Raw genomic sequence first — 22154 nt, forward strand, 5'->3', positions numbered from 1 at the left:
TCACATGTGTATTTTTCAGAGTTCACTCTGGTAGCTGCGTGGAGAAGTTATTTTCTAGGACAGGGGTCGCAAATTTTTTTCTGTAAAGGTCCAGATAGGAAATGTACTGGATTTTTCAGGCCATGTGGTCTGTCACAATTGGTCAGTTCTCATATCATATGAAAGTAGCCATATACATATGAAGAATGAACCTGGCTATGTTCCAGTAAAGTTCCAATAAAACCTTACTTATGGATGCTGAAATATGAATTTTATATAATTTTTGTGTGTCATCTTATTATTATTTTGATTTTCTTAACCATTAACCATTTAAAAATATGAAAACTGTTCTCAGGCCATACAGAGAGAGGCAGGGCCTGAATTTGGCCAGCATGCCATGGTTTGCTGACCCATGTTGTAGTTCTTATGTTTCTTATTCTCTTAACCTTTCTGCTCTATCTCTTAAATAATGTTTTAGTTCTATCATGACATTTTTCTTCAACTGTCTACATTTTTTCAACACTCTGGTAAAGGTATGACTAATGTGGAATAAAAAACAGAAATAGAACCTCTCCTTTTCTATTTTTTAATTCATTTGAAAATCAGTGTAAAATGACTGACCATTCTATTTTTTTATCCACAGACTTTTTTTTTTTTTTTTAAAGGCTAATTTTGTATTTTTCCTGTTTTATTTTTCTTCCCAAAGTTTTATACTTGGTGCTTTCTTTTTATTGAACTTAACATTGAGTTTTTCATTTTTTCTTTACCTGGCAATAGTTCTTCTAAAATTTAATTCTGGCATTCTAAATAAAAAATAGTACAGATAACAGAAAATCAAAGTAAAGAATACTCAAAACAAAGCCCTACGATTGCATGCCACCATCTGTTGTACAAGCAGATAAAATAGTTTGTTTACATCAAGATAAACAACATCCATATAACTTCAGATCTACAAACACAACATTCTGACGTGAACTTTTTGGTTGCTTTCTTATAGGACACTTTTAGGCAGCTGCCTCACAATGTGCTGGAAAACATTATATAGTGGAAATAGTACAGACAGACCTGGTCCAAATTCCACCTGACCCTTACTAGATGTATGGTATTGGGCAACTTAATTAACTTCTTAGAGCCTAAGTTTTTTTAAAGCATTCAAAATACATAGTCAGTGAATGGGAATTTCCACCTTCTTTTCGCCTGTAAGCATAATATTTTATTACATAGAAGTAGTCATGTTAAAGAATTTGGGGGAAAACAGCCCATATTTTGTGGTGGCAGAAGTGTTGGTTTTTGTTTTAACCATTTGTAGATGTGAAGTAAAAAAAAAAAAAAAAAAAACCAATAGTGTTCCCCAAATTGAACTAATAGACATTTAAAAGATGGTATAGATGATAAATGTCTTTTGTACTTTTCATTACTATTTCCTTTGCCTTATATATTTTACTTCTGAAAACTTAGGTTTGACAGTTCTCTGGAAGACCTGCCTAAGAGTGGACCTCACCCACCTGCAACTCCTCAAGTGTTAACCATTGGTAGCCAAGTGGCCACACTTTCTAAAGTAGCAACTACTTATTCTAGGTAGACTTTTCCTTCCTGTTTCTAAATTTCAAAACTAGTAGTGAATTTAAATATACTAAACTGTTTGAAAAAGAAAAGATGATTGTTGATTATAGAACTGACATCATTAACATATAGACAAGAAAGTTTAGCACTCAGCCTCAAAACAGCACTTCTCACTGCTTTTATATTTTTATTTTTGTTTAGTTTATAACTTCTAATATAGAATCAAGAAATCTCTTTTATTTATTCACTTTGTGATTGGGAAAGTTAACTTGCTGGCTTTGTCATAAGTCTCCTTTTCTGAATTAGAGCATTTGCCTCAAAGACAGGTAAAGATCATACACAGTATGTTACCAGGTGCCCAGCCATTTTCTTAAGATACTCAGAAAAGTAACTGCTTATGAGATATCACTAGATTCTGCTGATACTAAATCCTTTTCTATTATTTGTGATACACTATGATGAAAGAAGTTCATTACTATTTCCTTCCTGGAGCAGAATAAATTAGCTGATTTATTTTTTTAAGTGATTTTTAATAGACTAAGTTTCTAATTCTTATTATTCACCGCTACGTCTCCAAATAGTAACCATTGTCTCAAAGATGCAGAGTAATTCAGAAACTCAGAAGTGGAATCACATGATAACTGTATTCTTCTCTTTGACATTCATGCTACCTACCCTGCTCTGCCATTGATAGCATCTTTCTTTTCTCTTTCCAGCCCCTGACGTTTTCTTTTCTAACGATTCACAACAGTTGTCAAAACTTAGCCATACAGTTTAATTTAATGAATAGACTTAGATAGATCAAAAAAATTACTTAATTCTGTATCATTTTGAAAACATAGCTTGCAACTATTAATTTTTTTTCTAATGGTTTTTGTAAAGTTATATATAGCCTATGGAACTTGGAAGAATGACTCATCAAATTCTTCTGACAGGAAAAAGAGACTTATGTCAACCCTCATAGTTTCAGACATCTAAGCTCACTTTAACCAGAGATTGAGTTTGCCACATAATGACTTTGTGTTGGAGGTGGCCATTGAAATAAGTGGTCATACTGTAGTGATGATGCTCATTGATAACTTGCACCCATAAATGAAGAAGAGAGACTACAAGTTTCACACTATGCATTTTAGACACTCTTTATTTTACTTAATAACCAATTTGAAAATCATTACAGTCGTAGTGATAGGATGTTCATTCCTGTCCAGGCATTTGATCTTTTCTGAAAGGCCAAGGGAGAATTATTATTTTAAGTAATAAATACTTATTAGTTCTGAAGATAAAATGCCTGCATTTAAAAATGCTTACATAACTAACAGAAAATAGAAATATGGAACTCAGCAAAAAAGGTGATGTTTTGATCATATTCACTGGAACATCTGTTTATTTTTGCAGAGGTCCTTTCCCTCCTTAAATAGCTTTACTCTCAATATTTTAAACAATTATCTCTTTTCATGTTAATACATATTGCTGCTTCTCAATAAGCAGTCAGTTGTACCTGCTTCTCCTGAAAACATAAGCCTTATTAAAATGTCATGTTGTCAGTGTATATCGTCTCTAATGTGTAAAGCCCGTTATACAGAGGCTTTTTGGGGAAAAACAATTTTTCTTCTTTTTATGCTTATAGAAATTCAGACTTCATGTTTAGATTAATTTTCTGCTAAGTTGTTGGCAAGTCAGTCTTCAAATGTGTGATACAAGGTAATTTTAAATAGGAATACAGTCAGTGAACTTAAATACATTCAAAAGTATTTGTATGTCAAAATCAGCTTTATGGAGGATTATACATCAGCTTTTATCTTCTGAGAGAAATCAGAGCAGCAGTAACTAAGTGACCTAAACTCTATTACACTTCTGACACTTCACACTTTTATAATGCCTACATATTAATATGGAATGGTTGCTCTCTTGTATTTATTATGCTACCCTTTCTCACTTCCCTTTTTGTTCCTCTCCTGTTTTTCTTTCCCTACCTGTCAGTTTAAGCAGCTCCACGGGAAATGTGGAAGATTCTTTCGAAGGTTTTCGAAACTTTTGTACCTTCTCTTCTCCTGCTAGATACAGTGCTGCAGTTCTGAGCAGTGCAGCTGCTACTGTGTCTGCTGTTATTGCTGCAAAAACCAGGTAGAACTACACATGCAGCGTCTGTCTGATGCAATCTCAGGGCTCTTCACTGTCTTACAATTCACCTCAAAGAAAACATATCTGTTTGAAGCAATCATAGCTCTATTGTGAGCTCTTAATTGTGTAGTGGATATTTTATCTAGGTTGCGGATAAATCTCACAGTATTTGTTACTGTTTTTTTCTTAAAAATCACCTTTTAATCTCTCCATTGCTGCCATTTATGTATGGTATTTCTCAGTTGCGTGGATTATTACATGTTGTGTGCTTATTGGCACTTGGATTTTTATGATTTTCAGGTTTTATATTTGAAACGATAAAGTATTAATGAGTATTTTAAGTTTCTATTGATTTTATCTTCCCCCACGACCTTTAAAGGGTGATCTGAAGACTACCGTCCCCTAAAAAAATAAAATTGCATCCTTTCCCAAAAAGAATAAATTGGTTTTATTTTCGTGGTTTGGGGGTTTTAGATAATTTCTATAGTCTTTAGAGCTTCAAATGCTTTCTAAATGATGGCTTTGACCATTTTGGTGAAAATCTAATCAATGTCATATTAATGAGTAAAGTGATAGAATAAACTCTTGGCGCTTCTTTTATCCTCCTTTGCTGCTTTGTGCTTCCCCTCCGTCTTCCCCTCTCTCCCCACCCTCTTTCTCATAAAGGAAATGTTTCAAATCACAGACCTTAAAAACTGCTGTCTTCTATTAGTAGTGCGATTTTTGACTTAAAACTCTTTCTAAATGCTTACCAGGCTCTACACTCCTGAAAGATATCACTCGCTCTTGGATGCACTTTGCATCAGTCCTGTCTCCAAGCCTTTAGCTTTTTCCTATCCGCAGTCCTCAAGGAAATCAACTGGCTCTATCCATGTTAAGAAAACAAGGTACTGTGGGAGCAGATATGGCAAGTGGTGGTTTGCTGTTAAGGATACTGCTTTCTCTAACACGTCACCACTGTATTAACAGGCCAGGTGACAACACGCTAGAGCTCTAGGGATTTGCGCCCAATTTTGAATTAACTGTAATGTCAATGCCATGCTAATGCACAAGCACAGTATGTCCTATGATTATTAACTTACCTTTTAACCTTTTGTGACATCTTTCCTTAGCATACTTGATGTTTGGTGTGCAATTCCACGTAATTGTACAAGTATTTAAATTGCAGTAGAATTTCTGTCTTTTATTGCATGGATATAGCTGTATTAGAATCCTCACCTCAAATGTTTAGTAAGACATACCTTTTGGAAAAACGAAAAATAATAATGCTCAATTTTGATTGACTGTGTATTCTAGTTCTTAAATATGAAAGTTTTGCTTGGAAAAGCAGCTTAATGTCCACTATTTGGGAAATGCTAAACACCAAAATAGATTTTTCTATTAAGCTTAAGGATTAAGCCAGAAATTTTTAGGCATAATATAAAAATAAAAATATCACAAGTATTTACTAAAGATATAAACTCAGTGAAACAACTGTATACAATGATTTTCGACAGAACATAAAATCAGTGGCAAAGTGTACAACATACTTAGTGAAAACCTGATATAACTAGGCTGTCTATTGATTAGATGTTTGTATTCTAACCACTGTTATAGAGATTTTTCAATATATTTACCTGGGCCAGGTGCAGTGGCTCATACCTGTAATCCCAGCACTTTGGGAGGCTGAGGCGGACAGATCACGAGGTCAGGAGTTCGAGACCAGCCTGGCCAACATGGTGAAACCCTGTCTCTACTAAAGATACAAAAAATTAGCCAGGTGTGGCGGTGGGCGCCTGTAATCCCAGCTACTTGGAGACTGAGGCAGGAGAATCACTTGAACCCAGGAGGCAGAGGTTGCAGTGAACCGAAATTGCACCATTGCACTCCAGCCTGGGCGACAGGGCAAGACTCTGTCTCAAAACAACAACAACTATATATATATATATATATGTTTATTCTGGGTAACTTTTAAGGGAGGTGTTTAAACAAGGGAGAAAGATGATAGTACATTTTCTCTAAGACAGTACCTGAAATTATTTATTTGCAGAATTGTAAGTGTTCAATGAGCAGAAGTCTTTCATTGTCAGAGCTGAGATTATACAGAGGCAGGTTACTGACCTTGCTTAGAGTACACTTTGAGTACTTGGGTACACTTATACTACATTTTTAGAACCTGGTAAGAGCTATAGATCCTCTCTCCAGAAAAGTGCCTGTGTGCATATACATGCAAAAGTGTGCATGCATTTATGGACTGACTGTGCTATCTGTGGCCCCACCTCTAGAGCGAGTATTAGTAGTCATCACCATTGCTTATTAACAGTAGGACACAGACAAAATATAGTTTGATATTGAGAGAGGTAAATGGTTTCTAAAAAGATAGTCTAGTTGGCATTCTGGGGTTTCCTGAGGAGACCCTTGCTAACTTAGTGAGAGGGGTACCCAAAAGACCAGATACATTTTATCTTGTATGAGAGTAATCATAAAATGTGTCAGAGACATTTTATCTTGATTTTTACTTTTGTGTGATAGTAATCTTTAAAAGTATAAATATAGTATAATACCAAATTTATTTTTTCCATTAAAATATATTTTTCCATTAAAATATATTTCCATTATAATATGTGTTAGTATATCATATTTTAAATTTTGGTTTACAAACTCTAAGTTAAAGAATTTTGCTTAGGAAAATATTAAAAATTTTCTTCTAAATATGGAATTCTGGAAGGGAAGACACTCGGTTACTCTCTCTACATGTCCAGGTCCTTTAAAGGAGTCCTGACAGAGGAATTCTATAAAATAAACAATTGCTCGTAACTAAGGCCTTTCCAGAAATATTCCTTTCCTGCCATCTCAGAATCTGTATATTAGTATACCATTTTTTGGTAAGACTTTAGCCAAAAACTGTTTAACTTAAACATCGATAACTAAACCTGTGATGTACAGTTGTCTTCTTTAAAATGTAAACATGTAATTAGAATAAGTTACTCTCAAAAGTATTCTTCAAGCAGAGTTTTTCTTTTGAAAATAGATTTAAAATTCCCAAGTGTTCTTAATCTGTATCTGAGCTTTATTTGTTGTAATAGTTAAACAAATGTGGGAAAGGAATGTAAACTCAAGATAAATCAGGTTGCTGACACTGAGAGTTAGCTTTTCTTCCTTTTCTTTTTCCTCATTAGCTCCATCTTGAAAATAAACTTTTGCTCTATTAGTGTATTCGTCTCTATTTTCAGTTTTTGAAAAAATGAAACAAAAATCTTGGTATTCTTAAGATAGAAGTCATATCAATTTATTATTTCATTTCAGTCCCTGTTTATTTGGCAGATTAGGTAAAATAACCATATTTTAATATCAGTATCTGTGGTATCAGCCCAGGATATTTATGGACTTACACCAATTCCCTCATTAGAATTATTTAGAAAACATTTAAATTTTATTTAGGATTTAGGTACACCTTAAACAATTTAGATTCAGAAAAAATATTTGAATCATGAGTTCAGAAATAAAATAGCAATCTAAGTAACAATGCCGTACTATATTAATACATTAATCATTAATTTTAGAAATGTGTTGCTAGTGATTATTGGTAATATTTTATTCCCACATATAAAATAATATGGCCAATGACTTTTAATCCTTTTTTTTTTTTTGAGATGGAGTCTTGCTCTTTCACCAGGCTGGAGAGCAGTGGCGCGATCTCAGCTCACTGCAACCTCCGCCTCCCGGGTTCAAGTGATTCTCCTGCCTCAGCCTCCCAAATAGCTGGGACTTCTTAGTAGAGACGGGGTTTTTAGTTTTTTAATAGAGACGGGGTTTCACCATATTGTCCAGGATGCTCTCCATCTCTTGACCTCGTGATCTGCCCACCTCAGTCTCCCAAAGCGCTGGGATTACAGGCAGGAGCCAATGCACCCAGCCAATCCTTTCATCTTTAGTACAATGTTTGTTTTTTTATAGAGACGAGGTCTTGCTGTGTTGCCCAGGCTGGTCTCGAACTCCTGAGCTCAAGCAATCCTTCTGCCTTGGCCTCCTAAAGTGCTAGGATTACAGGCATGAACTACTGTGCCAGCCAATACCAAATGTTTATGTGTTCTCTTTAAATAGTAGCTAATCGTTAAAATTAGGGAAAAAATGTTTGATTTTTAGAGGATTGGGCATCATATATTGAGATATGTGATTGTCTAGATAAACCCTAATAGTCTTCCATGACAACATTAAATGGTTCAATTAAATTCTGTCCTCAGAGGAAATTGAACTTCAGATCAATTCTGGATTTAAGCATAAATGGAAAAACTGCCTTAGTAATAACTTAGATTTCTATGAATTCTTTATAGTCTACTCCAAGCCCTTTGTAACTAAAGTACTGTTTAAGATTTAAAGATCTTAGGCCTCTGAAAGAGAATGTATACAAACCTCTGTACAAAAGATATCAAAAACTGAAATTTATTTAGCTTATATGATACTTATCCTGTGGGAACTTTAAGAAGTATTGTGTGTTTTTAAAACTGAACTGAGGAAGCAAGATTTTGTCTGGAATCAATACCCTGCCCCCAAATGATCCACAGTACATCCAAGAAGTAAATTTCTGAGTGCAGATGAAGGATGCTTATTTTGTAAATGTACTTATAGCTAATTTTATTATCACCAAACCAGATATTACAGGATGTAGAAGTAAGAATCTTTTTTATTTCCTGAGCATATACTCTGTGCTGGGCACTGCGCTAAGTAATTTGCATGTATTATCTCATCTCTTATTTAATTCTTAACAGTAACCTTGGGATAAAGGTAGTATTTTTATACCGTTTTACAGGTGAGGAAATTTACCAAGTTTAAATAATTTACCTACAGTCACAGTAAAGTCCTCAACCTCAGGTACTTTATAATGTAGAGGAGGAGACAAGATGCATAAAGAAGTGATTTTAAAACAGCTATTACAAATCGGTATAAAATTATATGCCATGCAGGTAACAAATGTCCAGAATTAAAAGGAATGTCTCTACTGCTGGAGGTTTGAATAATTAAACAAAATAATGTATGTTAATTTGAACACAGTGCATGATGCATATTATATTTATTTCTATTATTATTATGGATAAGATGTGGATGGGTGTAGAGAGAGAGTAGGAAGAGGTACCTCATATGTAGAATCTGGAAAAAAAAATGTAGAATTGTGGACAGATAGTAGGGGTGGCCAGAATATAGTTTGTATAGCATAGTGATACAATCTAGACTGGTAGATTGTAGTTTTATCTTAGAAGGCTTTGTGTGTCATGCTGAAACATAACTGAGCCTCCCACAGGCTAAATGGCTAAATTCGTTCTGCAGCATTCCATCCTCTGCTTAAGTAGCTTCTGGTGACAGGGCTCTCACAGAAAGCCTTATTAGGCACAGATTTTTTTCCTTTGGAGGATTTTTTATATTAGGAAGCACCTTTTATTGAAGCAAATCCATCCCACTGTAGATTTCACTCCTTGAAATTAGGCAAACAATGTAGTCACATAGAGTGAATCTGCATGTCAGACATTTGAGGATGGCTGTCATGCTTCTGTAGGTTTTTTCATAACCTGGGCTACTATTACCAGTTCCTTTACCCAAACTATATTAAGCTTGACACTGAATTCCTCTCTTTTAGTCAGTTTGTCTGGCAGCTCTCCTGGAATTAAATTTTAATTCTTTCAGATGACTACACATTAAATGGTGATGGATTGGGTTTTGTTCTTTCCAGACTATATATTTTTGTTTCATCTATAATTCCTAGCATTGCTTGGTCATAATTTTTTTCTTAGAACTATGATTATATACATTATTAATTAGTTTTAAAAATCAAATCTGCAAGAGTAATTTAATCCTAGAATGAAAATGACCTATATATAAGTATTTCAAAAATCATTTATTTGTAATGAGTAAAAATGTTGAAAATAAGGCTTACTTTTATTTTTCAGTATGGTAATTATCCTTTTCATATGTTAAGGTTATATTCTGTGCCTTGGACTTTATGCATAATTATCATATTTAAGTCTCATAGAAATCTTATGAGCAAAATGTTACTCCCACTTAAAGTATAGGTAACTGAGGCTTAGAGAAGTAAAATAATTTGTAAAAGATGCTCATAACCACTATACTATAATGTTCAAACCCTGATTCCATTAATGCTTTTTGTTGTGTTGCCTTTACTGATAATCGTCTTCAATATTCCCATGAGGGAGGCAGTCTTTGACTTTTTGTTTATGAAAAAGATTATTAAAGTGCTTGAAGTTTTTTATTGTATAGCGTGTTTTATTATCAAGCAGGTTTTAGTTTTTTAAATTAAACTGATCAAAAATAATAAAAGCTGATGGCTCTATGATGCTTGATTTAAGAGAACAAGAATAGGGAGCAATATTTCAAGAAAATCATTCGTATAGTTTTTCAAAACTGTTTAGTGTCAGAGGTGCCCCAAGACTACTCCCAGGTTTATTGTTTCACTAGAAGGACTTACAGGGCTCAGTGTGTAGTTGCACTAATGACTAAAATTTATTATAGCAAAAGAATACAAAGCAAGATCAGTAAAGGAAAAAGGTGCATGGGACCAAATCTGGAGGAAATGAGGCTCAAGTTTCCAAGAGACCTCTGCCAGTAGAGTCACATAGGGAGTGCACAATTCCTCCAGCAGCAAATGTGGCAAGACATGCCAAGCGTTGCTGCCATAGAAGCTCAGTAGAGACCACATACCCAAGGTTTCTTAAGGGCTCGTTACATAGGCACCTCGTGGTGAGTTTCTACCAGGATTCTAGACTCTCAGAAGGAAAGCAGATGTTCAACATCAACCATATTGTTTATCCAAACAGTTAAGGCACAGAGAGCTACTCTTAGCATTTAGAGAAACTTTTTTTTTTTTTTTTTTTTTAGATGGAGTCTCGCTCTGTTGCCCAGGCTGGAGTGCAGTGGCATGACCTCGGCTCCCTGCAAGTTCCGCCTCCGTGGTTCAAGCGATTCTCCTGCCTCAGCCTCCTAGTAGCTGGGACTACAGGCGTCCACCACCACGCCCAGCTAATTTTTTTGTATTTTTAGTAGAGACGGGGTTTCACCGTGTTAGCCAGGATGGTCTCGATCTCCTGACCTCGTGATCCTCCAGCCTTGGCCTCCCAAAGTGCTGGGATTACATGTGTGAGCCACCGCTCCCGGCCAGCATTTAGAGAAACTTTTATGTCACTGTTGGCCACAGCTTACCAGCTAAGTTTCTAGATGCCAGTCAAGGGCCAACTTTGCAACTAAATCTTCTATGGATGGGCAGTCTGGGGCTTACTATGTTAGGTTTTACGTAAGATTTAAGAGTTACTGGGGAAATTATAAACTACTGTTCACTTGATAATATGGACAATATTTAATTTGAAATTTATTTTTATTAAAATAATTTCTACTTACTTAAGGGTATTTCACTGAATTTGTTAATCTATTACTCTGTCTTTATCAGTCTGTTCCTCCAGCTATTGATTTCAGGTATTGAAATAATTTGAATTTCTGTGCATGGAATTTTTTAAGCAACCAGCATTGAAAAGTTAAGTAGTAGAAAGGTTTTTTTTGTTTGTTTGTTTTTTGTGGTTTTTTTTTTTTTTTTTTTTTTTTGGAGATGGAGTTTCACTCTGTCAATGACATGATCTCAGCTCACTGCAGCATCCGCCTCCCAGGTTCAAGCCATTCTCCTGCCTCAACCTCCCAGGTAGCTGGGACTACAGGCATCCGCCACCATGCCCAGCTAATTTTTGTAGTTTTAGTAGAGACAGGTGATCTGCCAGACCCAGCTTCACAAAGTGCTGGGATTACAGGTGTGAGCCACCACGGCCAGCCTGAAAGTATTACTTTTAAGTATTATTATTATACTTTACTTGATAGAAATAACCACTGCTATTGTATTATATCATACCAAAGCATATATTTTATAATTTGGGCTACCTAGAATTATTATTTTTTGGAAATGATGTTATATATAATTATAAATAACAAATGACTTGGTAATAAAGGCCATATGATCTTCAAAACCAAACTGGAGCTAGCATAGATAAGCCCTCCTGTTTAAACAGGTAACTCTGGTTGAAAGAAGGTAATGGCAGTCTTGTCTCTTTTTTCCCTTTATTATGAATGCATAACACTGGATGTTCTGTTAGGCAAGGGATGTTGTTTCTTGTTTCTTGTTTTGTGGCCAGTGCATAGCACAACCAACATTTGGCATATAGTAAGTGCTTAAATATTTATGAACGAGTGAGTATGTGAGTAGAAGGAGTAACTGCACTGGACATGGTGGCTCACACCTGTAATCCCAGTGCTTTGGGAGGCTGAAGTGGGATGATTCCTTGAGGCCAGGAGTTCAAGACCAGCCTGAGGAACATAGTGAGACCCCTGTGTCTAAAAAAAAGAAGAAGAAGAAGAAGAAAAAGCATAACTGGGAAGGGGTGAGGTATCAGGGAAACTTTTATCATTTAAAAGATTAACTGTGTAAATTTTCAATAGCCTAATTTCTCGTGGTAGACCTTTTAGAATTTTCAAAGTATAAAACAAATGCAATCTGACTCCCTTTTCTTTTTTTCTGTTTTAAAGAGAGGCAGTCCCTCAGTCATGACTTTAAAGATTTTCTTTTCTAAAACATTGATTAACCAATGGATTTTGATTGATTCATGGATTTTGAAAAGAAAGGATTGTTGCTAAGTTATGTTGCTACCACTTCACCAAAGATGTTTCTTTATTTCCTTTACAGTAACTCTCAGGAGTCTTCTCCGCAGTTGACTTCCTCAGTAGCTTCCACACGGAGCATGCCTGAGAGCCTGGACAGCCCAGCCTCCGGCAGACCAGGAGTAGCCAGCCTCACAACTGCAGCTGCCTTCAAGCCTGTAGGATCCACCAGTGTCATCAAGTCACCAAGCTGGCAACGGCCAAACCAAGCAGGTAGCCCAAAAAAATATCTTACTTCTTGCTTTTCATAATGAGTGTCATTATGAAAATGTGTTCTGGGATATATGGTAGAATTCACTGGTAAAACCCATTCTCAATAATCTAAGATTTAGAAAGGACTGTCAAGATTAACTATAGCTATTTTTCTCTCTGAGACATCTCATAAACATTCTTTGTGTGTATTTGATACAGTTGCATTTGCTATTCATAATTATAGGATTGGGCATTTCCTTGTTTCCCAGAATACTCAGGAAGCATGTGTTAAATTGTAAATTTGGGTCTTATTTAATAACAAAGTATATTGTTGTAAGGTTATGCTTGGAAATACAACATTTTAGTTTTGATGATGCGTACAAATAACCACCACAGAAACATTATTGCCATCAAACAATTACTGAAGAAAGCATCTTCCAATTCTTGTTCTCACAATTTATGTAGCATAGGGGAAGAAGGACACAGCACTAGAAAGAGCATTTGAGCAGCAGGATGGAAAAGCTTGACCTCAGTCTGGAAACCTGAGTTGTCATTGACTTCTACAGATTAACAGCTTTAAATAAAGTCACATAACCTCTTTGATACCCTCAGTTTTCTGGTCTACAAAATGAAGAAAAACTAGCCAGGTGCGGTGGCTCACACCTGTAATCCCAGGACTTTGGGAGGCCAAGGTGGGCGGATCACGAGGTCAGGAGATCAAGACCATCCTGGCTAACATGGTGAAACCCCGTCTCTACTTAAAAATACAAAAAAAACTGGCCAGGCGTGGTGGCGGTCACCTGCAGTCCCAGCTTCTTGGGAGGCTGAGGCAGGAGAATGGTGTGAACCCGGGAGGCAGAGCTTGCAGTGAGCCAAGATCATGCCACTGCACTCCAGCCTGGGCGACCTAGCGAGATTCCGTCTCAAAAAAAAAAAAAAAAGAAGGACTAAGTCATTTCCTATTTCTCCCAACATGAACAAAGTTTATGATTATGTAACAAAAGTACCCCTTTTAATGGGAAAATTGGACTATACTTAAATGTTGCTAATCTCAGACTTAGCCTTCATCTCTTCTCACTCTTTATGGTCTCCCTGGGTGATCTCTCATCCAGGTTCCTTCCATTGCTTAGTCATCGATAATTTACAGATCTTTTTCTCCAACTAAGTGACCTGTTTGCCATCTTCTGGTGGCACCTCAAATCCTGTATGTCTGAATATACCATTTCCTATCTCTGGGAATTGCACATCCACTCAGTCACCAAAGCTAGAATGTAGACTTTTAGACCCCACGCCCCACATTCTCACAGTACCTAACATCTAATGGTTTTACTTTCTATTATTTCTCAAATTTCTTCTCTGTATCATCAGAGCCATTGCTTTGATTCATGCCTTCTTCATTGCAAATGACTTCTAATTTCCTGTCTCCTTTCCACTCCTTCAGCCTGTCCTCCATACCTCCATACTGCAGCAAGTGATCTTTTTTTTTTTTTTAAGAGACAGGATCAGCCAGGCGTGGTGGCTCACACCTGTAATCCCAGCACTTTGGGAGGCCGAGGCTGGCGGATCACGAGGTCAGGAGATCGAGACCATCCTGGCTAACACGGTGAAACCCCATCTCTACTAAAAATACAAAAAATTAGCCGGGCGTGGTGGTGGGCACCTGTAGTCCCAGCTACTTGGGAGGCTGAGGCAGGAGAATGGCCTGAATCCGGGAGGTGGAGCTTGCACTGAGCTGAGATCGCACCACTGCACTCCAGACTGAGCAACAGAGTGAGACTCCGTCTCAAAAAAAAAAAGAGAGAGAGAGAGACAGGATCTCACTGTCGCCTAGTCTCCCAGGCTGAAGTGCGGTAGCACAATGATAGCTCACTGTAGCCTCAAACTCCAAGGCTCAAGAGATCATCCCACCTCAACTTCCCTAGTAGCTGGGAATTTTTTTTTTTTTTTCAATAGAGACGGAGTGTCACTATATTGCCCAGGGTGGCCTCGAACTCCTGAGCTTAAGTGATTCTCCCACCTTGTCTTCCCAAAGCATTGGGATTACAGGTGTGAGCTATCATGCTTGGCCAGCAGCAAGTGATCTTTCTCAAACTCTGATTTGCTGCTTTACTCCCCTGCTGTGGATGCTTGACTATCTCACCCTTCCTTAACATAATCATTTAGGACCTTTTATACTTTGGCCCCTCCTGACTTCTCAACCTCATCTCCTGCTTCACCCAATTTATAATCTGTGCTTGGATGCACTAAACCATCTTCAGTTTCTAAGACATGGCATATTACTATGCTTTTGAAAGTTCTTACCCCTCTGTGCAGAATATACCTCTTCACCTAGCCCTCTAATTTCTAGTCTTCATCAGTTTTGGGATGAGTGCTGACTGAGTACCCAAGGGCCACTTTTCACAATGTGATAGCTTTAAGAATTTATCATAGCTGAGTGCGGTATCTCCTGAGGATCACTTGAGCCCAGGAGTTTGAGATCAGCCTGAGCAACATGGCAAAACCCAATCTCTACTAAAAATATAAAATTTTAGCCGGACATGGTGGCATGTGAGCCTGTAGTCCCAGCTACTTGAGAAGCTGAGATGGGAGCATCATCTGAGCTCAGGAAGTCGAGGCTACAGTCAGCTGTGATTGCACCACTACAGTTCAGGCTGGGCAATAGGAGTGAGATACCTTGTCTCCAAAAAAAAAGAAAAAAATCACTCATTATTCTTTTAAGAATATTTTTGAGATTTGTAAGAGTGAATTTTTAGTTAATTTAACTAGGAATCCATCTTTGTTTTTGTAATTTTCACGGTGTTTAAATATATTAGACACTAAATAAATTCCTTTGTTTATAAATTATTTTTAGAAAACATTATTTATACAGTCTATTTTATAGTTGCATGTGTTACATGTTACTAATTTTACTAAGAAGCTAGAAGTGGCCGGGCACAGAGGCTCACGCCTGTAATCCCAGCTCTTTGGGAGGATGAGGCGGATGGATCACGAGGTCAGGAGATTGAGACCATTCTGGCTAACATGGTGAAACCATCTCTACTAAAAATACAAGAAAAATTAGCTGGGTGTGGTGGTGAGCGCCTGTAGTCCCAGCTACTCGGGAGGCTGAGGCAGGAGAATCACTTGAACCCATGAGGCAAAGGTTGCAGTGAGCCAAGTTCACGCCACTGCACTCTAGCCTGGGTAGCGAGTAAGACTCTGTCTCAAAAAAAAAAAAAAAGAAGCAAGAAATATTTCTGTTGTGTTGGAAAGAGGACAGGCCATGGCATATGAGTTAGACTATTTTAGAGGAAAGACTTATTACTTCTAAAAACTTAAAATATTTAGTCTAATATTATTAGTCTCTGAAATTTCTGGACTGTTAACTGACTTAGCATAACCTATTCTCTTGGGGAAAAATGCCAAGCTCAGCCCCATACATTTTTGAGTTATTTCTGTTTATTTAAAGCCTATGTATGATGATAAAGATTTTCTGTAATTATTTTGTGCATTTGAATACAGAAAGTAATTTTCAGAAAAATGCTATTGGTATGGTAATTGGAAGCTAACAGGAGAATGTTTTGTAAAAAGCAATGAAAAGATTAAATTTCTGAGGTAGAAACTGAAGAGAAGGCACAAAGTATATGGACAGTGGAGGACAGAAAGTTTATATACGGCTTTTGGAAGTTCAGAAGTTTATGGTTAAAATACTGCTCTGCCTCTTAAGTGGAAAGAAAAAATTCATTTCTTTTGAACTCTTGCCGAATATATAGTACAGCAAAATTACCACAAGAGGGCGATGGAGTGCTTTCTCCAAGCCTAATTAAATTGGTGAGAATAATCAAAGTAGGCCAATATTAGCAAATAAAATAATGAGTCACATGGTTAGTATTTAAAACATTATGCTTTTTCTAGAAAATGTCAATGAATTTTATATGAGCAAAACTACAACAGTATAAAACATTATACATTATATAACATTATAAAGCAAAATTATAAAAAGATTGTTTTCCTGTTGTGAAGTCACAGTTGAATTACATCATAATTCTTAGCTCAATTTTGAAAATATTTACTGAGCTCTTATTTATCTTGCTCCAGGTGCTATAAGCAGGCATTTAATCAGTTATTATGTTGTGGCAAAGTTAACTTATTTTGTACTATTTTGGACAATTTAAAAATAAATACAAAATTCCCAGCCACTCAAATTCTGCTGCCCTACACAATGGAATACCATAGTTTGAAGGCAATAACAACAAAATCATCTCAGAATGTACTCTTAGTCCTAGATAAATAGTTTCAAAAGCTTCCTGATGCAAATGAAAAAGTCTTGATTTAGAAGGTGATAGCAGATTCATCATGTGTTCATGCGTTCCTGTTTAAGTTATGGATACCAGCTTAGGTAAATTTGGTTCATTAGATACAAATATATGTATAAAATATTACTATCTTACAAATGTAATGAAATGTTTTTCAAAAATTCAGTCATAAAGTCATGAAGAGCCTTTCTATGTTGGAACACATCAGTTTTCTAATTTTAGTTTAATCATATACAAAATGAGAATGATTAATTCATTAGAATATAAGCAATGCTTTGAAAAATCTGGACCCATTGTTAATTGAGCCAGTTTTCTGACTGGTGGTGGCCTCCCAAAATAGAAATGCCTACCCTTTGCGGGTATGAATTTCAGAAGGTTAGCATTTTTGTGAGCCTTTTCCCTCTCTTCATCCCTCCTTTTCACCCTTCCCTCCTTTCTTCCCTCCCTCCCTCACTCTGTCGCCCAGGCTGGAGTACAGTGGCAGGATCTCAGCTCATTGCAACCTCCGCCCCCTGGGTTCAAGCGATTCTCCTGCCTCAGCCTCCTGAGTAGCTGGGGCTACAGGCACCTGCCACACACCCAGCTAATTTTTGTATTTTTAGTAGAGACGGGATTTCACCATGTTGGCCAGGCTCAATCTCCCGACCTCATGATCCACCCACCCTGGCCTCCCAAAGTACCGGGATTACAGGCACGAGCCACCACGCCCGGCCTCCATTTCTTTAACTATTAAAATAAAGACCTTAAAAACTTATCCTATAGCATTCTTGTGAAATCAAATGATATAACTAGGCTGCAGATACTTAAAGGATACTCAGAGGTTAACTTTCTATGCCTTTATTCCTTTTCTTAATGGCATTAATGACTTACATTGTTACCGTCCAAAAACCAGTTCTCATACGACATCCCTGCTTGAAAATGTTTGGGGCTGTCTGCTGCCCACGGTCAAAATGCTTAGCTTCTTAACAGAACTTTTGGTCCCCTTGCAATCTCAGGCCAACCTTCTCCTCCAGCTTCATTTTATAATACGGTTCCCTGTAGTCCACTCACACTGAAGTTCATGAGTTCATATCATTCCTTGGCACACACTTTTCTGCCTTGTACAAGTTGCTCCTTTTGTTTGAAATGCTTTTCCATCCCTTCTACTCCTGACAAACTTCTCTTTACCCTTTAAGACCAGTTGTTCCCCCTTTGTGAAGCTTTCTTGAGCCCTCTTGTTACCTGTTCTTTTTCAATGCTCCTACAAAATTTCAATAGTCTTTATTATAGCATTCATGTTGTTCATTTTAATTGTTTACATAGGTGTATTTTATGACTGTTTTTAGATTCCTTTGAGGACAGGGACCAACTCATACTGATCTCTGTTTTATGGCACCTAAACAATGCCTGGCACAGTTTATAGGCCCTCAGTAAATGTCCCCGAGAAAGTGAGTGGGTAGAGAGGTCAGTTGTCTTATTTAGGACATCATACGATCTGAAGGATGCAGAATTCATCTGCCAAGATATTGTTCTGTCCTCTTACCAAACTTGAAATTCCCACAACAGTCATTGAAAAGGTGGGAGCACTGTCTGCCAAAGGCTGCTATTAGAAAATAAGCATGTTGCTAAGCAGAAGAGAGCTCCACTCTCCTTGAAGCATTTAACTCTCTTCAGAATTAAGATTGTGAACATGAGCAGTACTATAACTAGTAATACATTATTTATTTTCAGAAATTAAAAAATAATAATAGTTGTAAAGCCCTATGATAGGAACTTTTTTTTTTTTCTCAAAAGTATGAGGGCTGGGCACTGTGGCTCACACCTGTAATCCCAATACTGTGGGAGGTTAAGGCAGGAGGATTGCTTGAGGTCAGGAGTTTGAGACCAGCCTGAACAACATAGTGGGACTCCCATTTCCACAAATTAAAAAAAAAGAAAGCAGTTGGCTGGGCATGTTGGTGCACGCCCATGGTCCCAGCCGCTCGGGAGACTGAGATAGGAAGATCTCTTGAGCCTGGGAGGCAGAGGAGGCAGTGAGCCAGGATTGTGCCACTGCACTCCAACCTGGGTGACAGAGCTAGACCCCCATCTAAAAAAATGTGATAACTTACCGCATATAAGGAACCAAGCAGTGGAATGCAGAGGAAATATTAGGAATGTGGGATCGCCTATTTTGTCATTGTGGACGTATTAACTCAGATGCAAAGCACCAGTATATAATATAGAAATTATCAAAAAGGTGCAAAGAAGAGTCAGGTCAGACTATGAGTCCCAGGTCAGAGGCATGGAGGTGCGGATCAGTGGAAAGGGAAGAAAAAGACTTAAAGTTCTGAGGATACAATCTTGAGGTAAAGTATGTGTTTGTTTATACTGAAGTCCTATTTTATGCAGGAATAATATTTTAATGTTTGTGCCTAAAACAAAATCGCATGTAGTCAACGATGCTTGAACATTTTTAGGAAGAGGCCAGCTTGTAGAGGGAGCAACACAGGCAAAAACTGAGAGACTTTGGCTTCGGGTAGGAAGGGCAAGTAGTTCGGTATGTTCAAGACTGTCTAGTGGCCCAGAGAGAAGATTGGATGGATTAATGGGGGCTTTGAATGTAAGAGTGTGGACTTGATGCTGAAAGGAAACTATTAAAAGATTTATAAGCCGGAAGTGGCAAAATCAGACTTGCATTATTAAAAGATTATTATAGCATTAATGTGTTTAAAAGATCATCATGACTTCATTGTAGAGATTAAGATTGGAGTCCTGGAGACCATTTAAGAAGTTATTCAGGTAATCCAATCTGGAAATATGATAATGAATATTGCGCTGGGCAGTGGCAGTGTTTTGGAGACAATTCCCTTGGCAGGGTGACTGCAGGGTATTTATACTTTAACCTAACTGGGCTGCTGGTTTTAACCATTGCCCTCCCTGGGAGCTTGACTCCCTATAGAGTACCTATGTGTCCTCTGTTAAAACACCAGTGGAGTATTGTATTCAGTTTATAGCATATTAGAATGCTACGTTCATACTTTCTTTAATTGTGTGTACACACAACTCCCAGTTGAGGCCTGTTTACTCTCATGTCCCTGGTGTTGACAAGAAATTAGTGGATTTCTTCTTATTATTAAAGGTGTCCATGGAGGCAGGCATTCTACTAAGGAAAATAAAAGCGTATATTGATATTAGTTGATATGATATTATGGCGACATACTCAAGGCAGTAGTGTTTTATTTAATATTAGACTTTTCTTTTTTTTGAGACAGAGTCTCACTCTGTCGCCCAGGCTGGAGTGCAGTGACTCAATCTTGGCTCACTGCAAGTTCCACCTTCCGGGTTCATGCCATTCTCCTGCCTCAGCCTCCCAAGTAGCTGGGACTACAAGCGCCCGCCCCCACGCCCGGCTAATTTTTTTGTATTTTTAGTAAAGACAGGGTTTCACTGTGTTAGCCAGGATGGTCTCGATCTCCTGACCTCGTGATCTGCCCGCCTCGGCCTCCCAAAGTGATGGGATTACAGATGTGAGCCACCATCCCCGGCCAATATTAGACATTCTTAACCTCTGATAGTCTGTATTGAACAGATACCAGTTTCCCTATAGTCTTGTTAAGGCACCATTCCCTTTATGTGAATTAGGTGATAGTATATAAGCTTTATCTTAGTGATTGGCTTTTCTCTATGAAACAGTTTGGATATGTAGTAAAGACAAAGATTCTTAACTGACAAGAATGTAAAAACAAAAGTTTGTGATTCTTTTTTAGAATACAAGTTGTTTTGTGTTTTGAAGAAACATGATACAAGTAAGCTATAAATATAAAAGTTGTGACCTTTTGAAGGTCTTTTGGGGACAGTGTAAATTTCTTTTGATCTAACGAAAAGGGGGAAAAACGCAAACTTGCTTTTCAAAATGAATAGTTAGTTAATTTTTGCTTCTGTTGTACCCTATCTGAGGGGTTCTCACCATCCCTATTTGAGGATTGGGAACTCATGAATACAATGGGCGGCCTAAAAGGAACAAACATTTGACATTTAACAGTAGAATGGTGACTATCATTGATTAGTAGTAATCATTGTTTTTATAATACTTTCAGTTGTAACAGATATTTTTATAAGAATGCACAATAAGGTAATGTCATTAAAATTTAAAATGTAAATAGGCATTATTTATCTAATGAGGTAACAGCCTCTGAGAAAAGTCAAAAGAATTGTTTAGAGTTCTGTAGTGAGTTGAACCCAGCTGTTTGACTCTGAATACTGTATTTTCCTGAGTCACAAGACAGTATCAGTGAACATATTTAAGGAGGACTATATCTGCTAGGGATGGGATAGAAAGGATTCTTGCCTTGGATAATAGGGAGCTTCAAGTGACTGGCAACTGCTAAGATCTGTTTCAAGTAACATTTTCTTTGCATCTAAACTCCGTTTTTGAAATTTAGATCATTTGGCTAAGATTCTAGTTAATATGCTTTTTTTTTGTTTTTGATCATACCCTGCTTCTGGTATGTGCTACATTTAGCAATAAAGAAAAGCTTATTTACTTCATTATGGATTGAGCTTTGGAGAGATCTGATATGTTGTTTTGGTGTTTTGTTTTTTTTTTGAGAAAGACTCAAATATATTTGTGAGATTTGATTAGATCAAAGACTGAATGATGTACATCTCAGTTATAAGTGGATATAAATTCTATCTTTTATTTGAAGTCTAAGGGAGATGGGGTGAGAAAGGAAATTACTGTTTCTACAACCATCCCAAATTTCATTGTAGGCTTTGCACTACAGTAATAAATCGAGATAACTAGATTTGCTTAGCTAAGATGGATAGATTTATTGGTTCCATTTTAAAATTTTTATATGAATAAGTAAACTGCTACCAGTTGCGTGTATTTCATCTCTTCTAATAATGTTTTATTGCCATCTGCTCCCCTGCATTTTGACATCATTAAACTAAACATCCCACTTGCTATAAAGCCCTGACTGGAGCTGTCCATTGTCAAAACTGGGATGTGAAACATGTAAATATGCCCATCTCCTTACATAACAAGTAGATTTTTGTTTCTGATTCTCAGGAAAAAATAAAAGTAACAACCATTAATTGCCTGTTTTCTTTTCTTCTAATTGTTCCTTCATTGAAATTTGTTTCCGTGTTGGAGGCTTTCCAGTGCTGACGCAAGGCCTCATCTGTGAAAGCTCTTCTTTCTCCCCGTTTTCTTCTCATTCTGAGACTAAAATATTAAACCTTTTATAAGGCAGAGATCTATATTTGTTCATATATGCTTTTCATAAAGAATTGTTATTAACTGATGCATATGGCCTAAACCAAGGTTTGGCAAACAGTGTTCCTTGGTCACATCTG

At 37.0% G+C, this 22154-nt stretch overlaps 1 protein-coding gene across 11 annotated transcripts in view; it reads left to right on the forward strand.

Annotated features, from left to right (window-relative positions):
* PDLIM5 (PDZ and LIM domain 5) overlaps nucleotides 1–22154 on the forward strand; it is a 214637-nt gene that overhangs the window by 151717 nt on the left and 40766 nt on the right. For 7 of the 11 annotated variants that reach the window (XM_033214840.1, XM_033214841.1, XM_033214842.1 and 4 more), the window contains 4 exons: nucleotides 1438–1557; nucleotides 3523–3666; nucleotides 4419–4550; nucleotides 12374–12561. In XM_033214840.1, coding sequence (XP_033070731.1) covers nucleotides 1438–1557; nucleotides 3523–3666; nucleotides 4419–4550; nucleotides 12374–12561 — 584 coding nt within the window. The remainder of the gene's footprint in view (nucleotides 1–1437; nucleotides 1558–3522; nucleotides 3667–4418; nucleotides 4551–12373; nucleotides 12562–22154) is intronic. The other 4 variants (XM_033214846.1, XM_033214848.1, XM_033214849.1 and 1 more) reach the window with 1 other exon arrangement.

This window comes from Trachypithecus francoisi, unplaced genomic scaffold, assembly GCF_009764315.1.
Source record: "Trachypithecus francoisi isolate TF-2019V2 unplaced genomic scaffold, Tfra_2.0 Lachesis_group1, whole genome shotgun sequence".
Lineage (NCBI taxonomy): Eukaryota > Metazoa > Chordata > Mammalia > Primates > Cercopithecidae > Trachypithecus > Trachypithecus francoisi.